The sequence below is a fragment of the Lupinus angustifolius genome, chromosome LG18 (genome assembly GCF_001865875.1).
Source record: "Lupinus angustifolius cultivar Tanjil chromosome LG18, LupAngTanjil_v1.0, whole genome shotgun sequence".
NCBI classification, from domain to species: Eukaryota; Viridiplantae; Streptophyta; class Magnoliopsida; order Fabales; family Fabaceae; genus Lupinus; species Lupinus angustifolius.
In genome coordinates, this window is record NC_032026.1 from 9,305,963 (window position 1) to 9,316,105 (window position 10,143).

General features: G+C 31.5%; 1 protein-coding gene across 1 annotated transcript; it reads right to left on the reverse strand.

Moving 5' to 3' along the window:
* LOC109332386 (cyclin-dependent kinase inhibitor 7-like) lies at positions 282-1,454 on the reverse strand. The gene is made up of 4 exons (XM_019567356.1): positions 1,093-1,454; positions 908-963; positions 598-726; positions 282-508 (listed from the first exon to the last, which is right to left on the reverse strand). The coding sequence occupies exons 1-4, from the start codon at positions 1,324-1,326 to the stop codon at positions 442-444; spliced, it is 486 nt and encodes a 161-aa protein (XP_019422901.1). The 5' UTR covers positions 1,327-1,454; the 3' UTR covers positions 282-441.

Sequence of the window (10,143 nt, forward strand, 5' to 3'; positions counted from 1 at the left end):
CCAATAATGAATAGTGAATACAGCCCTACACATTTTTTATATAAGAAAGGGTTGCGTGATTGTCCTATCCGACTATCATTATTGCTAGTAATTGAATATTTAATATTTTGGTACATGAAATTAGTTTATTTCACATTACATCAACCCAATTTTTAAACAAAGTTCTGCATTGGTTTGTATATGACCCAACACTAATAACTAAAAGAGAAAACAATAAACTAACTAGCTGTACATGTTAAAACCAATATCACCATCACCAAAGTCATCACAATTACATAAAGTGAGAGAAACACTTTCATTTTACCTTGTGTCGCATTAGAAACACTATTTCACTACCACCTTACCTACCTACTATACTAACTACTCATCATTAGTTATGACCCAAATCCTTACATATTTATGAAACTAAAACTCTTTCTCTCTATTTTTCATTCATTGTATTCAATTTAGACGCACCCACTGGTACCGACCCTCCAACGGCATATCAGTTGCGATATCAAAATTGTACCTGCATACAAATGGTTAAGTTTAGTTAGTTAGGGTTCGGGTGATGAAATATTCGATTCTACTCATGAAAAATAAAAATTAATTAATTACTTTTCTGAAAACCGCTTTTGCTCGTACTTCTCAGCCACTGCAAGAAATTCTTCGATCTCCTCCTTTGGTGGCATCTTTAGCGAACGCTTCATTGTTTCTTCTGAGTCTCCACAAAACTCGCTCAACAAACTGAAAAAATAAATTTAAAAAATATGTTAGATTACATTAGAAATATAAATTTACAAAGGAACCTGCAATAATATTATAACAGTTTAATATCTATAATTGTCAATCTAAAAATTAATATAGTAATCGATGATTAAATATGAAATTGTGCATAATGCCGCCTTATACGACAGTCTAAAGCAACCTGTAGGATTTGAAATTGAGGTGAGTTGAGACGGTTTCCAAACCCTTACTTTGAACCTGCACCAGAATCAAATATGTTAATTTAAAACGGAAATTCGAAACCGCTTTTTTATCGAAGGAAATTTATTTACTCACACGAAAACGAAAGTATATATGGTACTAAATTTGGAATTTCGAAAATCGAACCTCTGGATCTAACGGCGTCGTATTTAGCTCCTTAACAACTTCACCTTCACCTGATTTAACGGCTGAGCTGCAGGAAGATAGCGGATAGCGATCCGAGCGAAATTCACCGGAAACAACCGTCCCGGCGGAATTGACTGAATTTTCCGGCGATGTAGAACTGGTCTTTCTCCTTTTAGAGACGTTTGAAGAAACAATTTCCATAACTGCACATCGTTTACAATCATTAGTTTTCATCTTCTTTTTCTTCACGCTATAACGCGCACACACACACTATAACGACGAGTTTTCACTGGGGGTGAGAGAGAGAGCTTTAAAAAGAGGGAGTGATGACAGAGGAATATTGATGAGCGCAGTGATTAGATAAACGGTTGAGATATGTTTATTTATCAATGGTGGGGTTCTTTTGTCTCTCCCACTCAACAGTTAGGGGTATAAAGGTAAAATTACATATTTTTAGGATAGGCGGATGGGGAGTGATGAATGTCTTAATTTCTATCTCAATTTTCTATTCTGATTTAATGAAAAAGTATTATTGAATTAACATAAATTAATATTTTTATATTATAAGTTTGATCAGTCAGGATATAAAGAAATTAATTTTATGACATATGATGGTTTTTCTGGTGGACTCCCACTTCTAAGTGTAACTGCTATTTCAGCCTACTATTCTAGCATAAATAACGCAACCGTAGTGTCTATTTTATAGTTTAAACAGAATAAGGTTGAATTTTCTTTTGTCATGTTATACTTGATTTCAGATTAATTTATCTTATTTTATTATATATGTATATATAAGATAGATTAATCATAGAATAAAATTTATATATTGTTGTGAGAGATACTCAGGCCTGGACTCTAGAATTATATAATAAGATGACAAAATATCTTAGTTTGACAAAGAAAAGAGCAAACTTTTATATTCAATCATGTTCTAATACCTCCCTTAGTGGCACCATTACTCATATTCACTTATGGTATACTCATTTTAATTTTTTCTGCAATAACTAATGATATTTTTTCACTCAAGGGGATATAAACTAATATTTTTTAGGATATACAATTATCTATCACAATAAATATCACTCATATAAATCGAACTTTTTACATTTAGCAACTTAATATGATAGAATCTTACACTAGTAAATCAATGTTTAGTTGGTATATTCATTTTACTTTAAATCTTCATCACTTATGACTCTTGTATATTACTCTTAATATATGTGCTCATCATACACCTATTTATAAATATCCATGCAGTTAAGGATAAAGATAGGTTAGATCAGAACTTACGTTCAATAAATCAAACCTAATCACTAACGAGCCTTTTGAAGGCCTAAATTTGACCCCTTTACTTATGACATGCTTTTTTATAGGATTGGCATGCCCTATTTTAAGGTATGTTTAGCTTATTAGTCGGATCAAAAACTTTATGTAGAATTAGACTTTCAAATAGGTCAAAAATCTTCATCTAAATAAGCCTTCAAGTGGTAAATATGTGGCGATAATAGAAAAAGAACAACAACGACGATGCATTGCAAGGGTTAGGCAAATGAGAGCGAGAACAATATATTATTTTAAGCTATAGACTTATTATGATGCTTGAGTGTGAGGGAGATGATAATTAAGATTAAGACTTTTGACTTACTATTGTTGAGTTACTATTTTAGATTTTAGGATTTTAGTAAAATAAAATAGTACTAAATAATAATAAATATATATTTTAACTAAAGATACCATGTTCGTTTAATAGGATTTTTATGAATGAGGATACTTTTCTGTAATGGAAAGGGTTCTTATTTTTATATTTACAATGAATGATAAAAGTATTAATCCTTATATTTTTTCATATTGTTTTGTGATGTACTTTCCTTTTTAGTAATGGAGAAGATCTACATCATATTTTATATGGATAAAGTTTAGCTTAATATATAAGGTAAATTTATTTTTTTAAAACATGTAACATTTTTTTAAATAGGCCATGTCATGAACCTTTAATGTGTTTACTAATCTATTATTATTCTGAGTTTACTATTCTATTATTGCATATATTTATGTTTATCTTAATTATATTTATATATTTTATAATCATTATATATATGAGAATAAAATATTTTATTATATTAGGAGACCATTTGTCTATTTCAATCATTGAAATTATGATAATTAGTTTTTAGAAGTATTTTTGCATAAGATAATTAAATATGACACATATCATGATTTTGTTCAACCACTAAAATTATGAAATATGTCTTTTTAGTTTTTAGAAATATATTATTTTTTATAAAAAATGCTTAAATAAAAATTTCATTTTTTCCAGGAGAAAACTCCCCCAAAGTGTGCCTAAATGCAAAATAAGAAAGGATTGAAAACACATCAAAGTCACTACTTTTGTATGATCTTATCCCATCCTTACGATATATTCATTCCCCTCTTCTCTCTTTGTTTAATCAAAGTCACTTCAGGATAATCACACGCGAAAAATTACTTCTGACCAATTTTTTACTAGTAAGACTCCTCTCTATTAATGGGGAGGCAAATTATACTTTGTAGTGTATTTTTAAGGTCAAAATTGTAATTTCAATGAAAAGTAAAGGTCATAAATGTCATTTTATATTGAGTTTTTTTGTGTATTTCTCTCTAACTTGTCTCTTCATTAATGAAGAGAAGTCTAACTCATTTTTTCCCTAACTATATATCAATAATAAAAAATTTCTTCTCAAAACAGATATATAGTGTTTCGTCTTTTCGTTGAAAAAACAATTTAAGTTCGCTTTCGTTGGGACCACTTAACCAAATGACGTTTTGCCGTTTTGCAACAGCCCATGTGGAACGTTTCGTTACAAGCATACATGTCCCAAAAAATTTCTATCTTTATGTCTAAAATCAATCGCATTATAACAAATAATTTAAAAAAATTATTTTTTATTTTTATGATTTTTTTAACTAATCAACATTTTTAATAGTACACCAAATTTTAGGACATATGATCTTCATTCAATACACTACACACATTCACTTTTTGTTTTAGAAACAATGATAGTTTTACATGGAACATTATCTTACACAAGGGTATGTAAAACCATTACTTTTGATTCAAAGAAAAGTAGGATAAGCAATAATGATTGGTTTCATTATATTTGATTGTGGGGATAAAATTTTGTAAAAGTAACGTAACTCGTGTGTTTCAAGCTGTTAGTAATCTACATTGAAGTTTAATAACTCCAAAGCGTTTCTAAATTGATTGCCAATTAATCCATCAAATCATGGTTAAGAGTGAGGTACTAATAGCAATTAATAAGAAAATAAATAAATAATGCAAATGATGACATGAATTAGGAGTAAGAATCTTCTCCACTACTCGAGAAACAAATTTTTATTTTTTTACTTTTATTTTCAATACCAAAAATATTATTTCATTATACATAAAATAATAAAAGTGTCATCTCATATTTATTTTTTGTAATATTTGTCTCTCAAATATTAAAAAGAATTCTTAATTACAAATTAGAGAATGATCTTGGATACAATAATAAGGTGACCAATAGATCACAATTTTAAATCTTAGAGATAATACTTTCTAGTAGGTAAGACTCCACATATCTTTCCTAAACAAGTGACTCATTCACCTGTCACACTTTTTGTAGGAAAAGAAGGGTTGTCGAATATCTACCAGAAAATAAATGGTATGAAGGAGGAATAATTTAATTGATGAGACCTTGTTATTTAATCGATGTGGCTTGTTATTGACATTGTCTAAGGAGGAATTAAGTGCCCTAATATTGATATGTGACCTTGTTATTTAATTGTTAGGCAGAGAGGGGATATGAGTTTCCCAAATATGTCCTGAAGCTTATCTTTGACCGATCATAATAAAATAAAAATAGATAAAGTTATGAGTATTTAATTTTTTAACTAATATTTCATAATATGATTGGTTTGAAATAGACTTTAAAACATATTTTGCGACATCAAATTTTTGTCTTTTAGGTCAGAAGTGGAGTACTTGCATATTCTAAAAATATTTAATTGCTAGGAAAGTGGTAGAGTACTTGCATATTCTAAAAAAAAAAAGATACAGCACACCTTTGTTTTGAAGTGTACAATTGTTGTTATGTTGTAAGACTATTACTTAATCTATTTCCGAACGGAAGAAGAGTATTAACGTGCTTTGCTTGAGAGTCTCTTGGCAAGTAGTAGATAATTATTTAATTATCTAAATATAGAGGCCTTTATTTATGATTGGATAGAAAAGTGTTGTTAGAGAGCATTCTAAATTTGTATTACTAATCTTTTTGATTGAGCTTTACCATAAAAAATTCATCTCAAGGGTTGGAAGTAAGGTATAGGGACAATGTCTAAGATTTATAAGCTTATTGTAATGCACTATCGAGGTAAGTTACACGTATTTGCGTAGAAATTGATTTATTGACGATATAGGTTGCGGAAACCCAAGTTTTAGGGAGAGTTACATTTGGCATATAATGGTTTGCATCAAATTTGTTTTCTATTGTAATATCTATATGGTAAGATGTATATACAGTCAGTTCATCATCCACAAATTATTTGTATTAATTTGTGTTGTTACCGTAGCTTGCAGCAATTCTAAATGATACGAAATAATATTTACTAGCTTATTCACGACCAGGTCGCTCTTTTTAGGACGTTTTGTGGCACTGCCTAAAATGTGCAAGAAGACTATCAACCACGCCGTCCCTAGGATAAAACAGCCCAGATCTCTGTTATCGAATTCTTACTGAACTGTAATAACCGATCTCGAATACACCTACCACAATATAGCTACCAGTGCCAATTCTCGAAATTACCCACAATATGGCTACCCGTGCCAATTCTCTTCCCACAATACTGACTATCAGTGTGAGTTCTCGAAATGCCCACAATATGGCTACATGTGCCAATTCTTCCCTCAATACTGACTACGAGTGTCAATTCTCGAAATTTCAGAATATGGCTACTTGATCCAATTCTTTCCCCCAATACTGACTACCAATGTCAGTTCTCGAAATTCCCACAATATGGCTACTTGTACCATTTCTTAGTGTCTCGGAAAGAAAGGGGGAGAAGTTTGTCGGAAATGCATCAGTGGAAAATATGAGGGAGAAAGAAAAAGTTGAATGAAAGCGCATTCAACTTGGGACAAGAAAATATGAAGGGAGAAAACTTCTATTTATAACTTTAGATTTTTTCCAAGTTCCTCATCTCTCCAATGTGGGACTTGAAAGTCGTTTTTTTTTCAAAACTCTTCTATATGAGACTTGAGAGTTGGTTTTTCAAAACTCTTCTATGTGGAACTTGAAAATTGTTTTTTCAAAACTCTTCTATGTGGGACATGAGTGTTTTTTATGTTTCACACCTAAGAGTTCTCACTAATGGTTTTCAAGAAACCATGTTCCAACAATCCCCCACTTGAAATTAAAAAACGATTTTCGAGAATATTTGTGGTCTCAATAAGATTGTGCATAAAAAAGATGTCATGCGACTTGAACTTTTTCATAGTGAATAAGATCCAAATCTTACTAGAGTGACTCGTAGTTTTGAACTCTATCTCCGGCATCAAACCACACACAACATTTTCAAAGGTGTATTCTGTGAAGTCTGTGTGTTAAAGGTCATGCACGTCTATCCCAGTATAGTGAACGCTCTAGAAATTTATGCCCCAAAATTTCATAGGAAGCGACTCCCACTTCCACATTCATATAGGTGAGTCTATCAAGAGTACTCCTATAGCCTAGGTACTCCACTCCAATTGGAGTATAGATCTCATTAAGAGTTTAACTCATCCTTACATATGCTGCAGGAATCATGCTTCTCATAATTTTATAGCATGTTCATTCTCATATCACTTCACAAATTGTTATTACCCATTGAACCTATTTCTTGGGATCTCCAGTCAGTTAGGTCGGGTTACCATCAAGAGTGATCCTCGTTTGAAGGGCAATAGTCTCATACTTTTAGAAGTATTATGGACTTTCTCTTTAGCTAGTCATTTCGTCAAAGGATCTGCTAAGTTATTCTCAGTGCGTATATGATCCAATCTAACAACTCATGTAGAGAGTAACTCTCTAATGATATTGTGCTTGCGACGTATTTGTCGATTCTTACCGTTATAAAACCGGTTCTCAAATTTTTTTTGCAATAGTCGCGATACTATCACAATGGATCAACACAACTGATATATGTTTTTCCCATAGGGGAATCTCTGCAAGCAAACTTCTCAGCTAACTTGTTTCTTCATTAGCTATTGTTAATGCTATCATCTCAACTTCCATAGTGGATTGAGATAACATAGTATTTCTTGTTAGACTCTAGATAGTCCATCTCATTATTATGGCTTCTCGCCATAAATCAACATCCAAAGAAGTCAAAAACTTCTTGGAGAGTTGATGGATTATCCTCCAATATATAGATCATATAATCAGGTCTACACTCTCTAACGATTATTGCTCTCTTACTTTTTCTTGGTTCTATTTCAAACCTTTCATTTTCTATCATTATCACTAATCACAAGTATGTGACTAGTTGATGTGCCCCACTATTCCTCAATTTAAAAAGGAATTTCTTCTCATTAAAGTCAACATCGTTAGACTCAATGATCACTTTTGCATTAAGGTCGTAAAACTTGTACGTCATGATGTTTACAACATACCCAATGAATATACATTCATAGGCTCTGTGAGTTTAACTCTCTAGGGTCATACCATCAGAAATGATTTCATGAGCAATTCTATGTATCTCATAGGACTGAGATTCTAGTGATTTATTATCAGTCATTTGATACTTGAGGTAATTATAACATCATATATATATTTTTATCTTAACTTCCTCGGTATCATATTTCTTTATTTCTAAAAGTGTATACCAAATAATTTGGCAAACATATATGAGTTTTAGTAATTATAGATATCATTAGATAACCCATTCAGAATGAAATAGTTACATCAATAACTATTTTCATACCATAGAACTGTATCAATAGCTAGTTTATCCTCTCTTTTTTTTTTGCTTTCTCCAACAACATTAGAACATTGATTTTTAAAATGTGTGCAGTAGAAACATGTTAAAATTGTTGTTACCGTAGCTTGCAGCAATTCTAAATGGCACGAAATAATACTTAGTGACTGAGTCACGACCAGGTCCCTCTCTTTAAGACGTTTCATGGCACTGTCCAAAATGTGCAAGCAGACTATCAACCATGCCGTCTCCAGGATAAAACAGCTCAGATCTCTGTTATCGAATTCTTACTGCACTGTAAGAACCAATCTCGAATACACCCACCACAATATGGCTACTAGTGTCAATTCTCGAAATTACCCACAATATGGCTACATGTGCCAATTCTCTTCCCACAATACTGGCTATCAGTGTTAGTTCTCGAAATGCCCACAATATGACTACTTATGCCAATTCTTTCCCCCAACACTGACTACCGTGTCAGTTCTCGAAATTTCCAAAATATGGCTACTTGTGCCAATTCTTTCCCCTAATACTGACTACCAATGTCAGTTATCGAAATTCCCACAATATGGTTGCTTGACCATTTCTTAGTGCCACAGAAAGAAAGGGGAAGAAGTTTGTCGGAAATGCATCGGCGGAAAATATAAGGGAGAAAGAAAACGTTGAATGAAAGCGCATTCAACTTGGGGCAAGAAAATACGAAGGGATAAAACTTCTATTTATAACTTGAGATTTTTTCCAAGTTCCTCATCTCTCCAATGTGGGACTTGAGAGTTGTTTTTTTTCAAAACTCTTTTATGTGGGACTTGAGTGTTGTTTTTTCAAAACTCTTCTATGTGGGACTTGAGAGTTGTTTTTTCAAAACTTTTCTATGTGGAACTTGAGTGTTTTTTATATTTCACACCTAAATGTTCTCACTAATGGTTTTCAACAAACCATGTTCCAACAATTTGGAATATAGTGGTTAATGGATGATGCATTGTAAGTGTACAAATCTCATCCACAGTTAGTGTTATACTTTTTCCACTTTGTTTTTTGTAAGGTAAATATGGCCATAAAGGGATAGTTGTGTCGAGGTTGCTTCAACTATAGATGAAATCCATATGGATAAATCGATGGAGACGATGGAAGAGAGTTTTTGACAAAGGAGAAAAATCTATTAGGGTTGACATGAGAATGGTGCAACAACGAGCAAGTTCAAAATGTGCAATTTTTGCAGTTTATGATTTACTTATCACACTGATTTGGAAGGATTAGATAAATATTGGATAAAACAAAATTAGAAGGGAATTTGTTTGGTCTAGTTAAGAGAACTGAAGGAAAAAATCAACAATTCAAATGCTTAAGACACTCAATTGGGCAAGGATTATGGGGGAATATATTTTATATCCAAAAAGTGTGTCACTCTATGTACCAACTCTTATAAATGGTTGAAAAAATACATATTTAAATTATTAATAATTAAATATTTTTTTAAACAAGTAGTAAATGAAGTGATACAATTTATAGAATATATGATATCATTCAATAGACTCTAATAATCAAAGAGAATCCCATTTTGATTCTATGGTTAAAACTCTCTAGTACTTAATGAGTTAAATAAAAGTTTGAATGTTTTTTATTTAAAAATAATTTAAAATTTGAAGGGTTAAAAATAATTATATCTGATATGTTATCATCTCCATCTACTAAATAATTCTTGGGAGAGGATGTGCATGAATCAATGATGGACCATGAAAAATGAAATAAAGTGGATCACTCTCTAATGTACAAAAAAAGAGAATAATGTTATGATTAGTATAGAAGGAAATAATCTGTATACTAAGATTGAGAAGCTCAATCATTTCCGGATCAATGTCAGAAAGGCATGTGCGAGTTTTTAAAAAAATGTGGGAAAACAAAAGGAGATAAATTCCCATGGTTTCCTTAACTTGTACATGGATGTCTCTCATGTTGACAACGAGAGGCAAAATAAATAAATGGAAGAAAGATTATTATGTCGTATGAAAATTACGAGTCTAGATACTTCCAACTTCATAAAATTTTACTTAACAATAAATATATATGGATTAGCATATC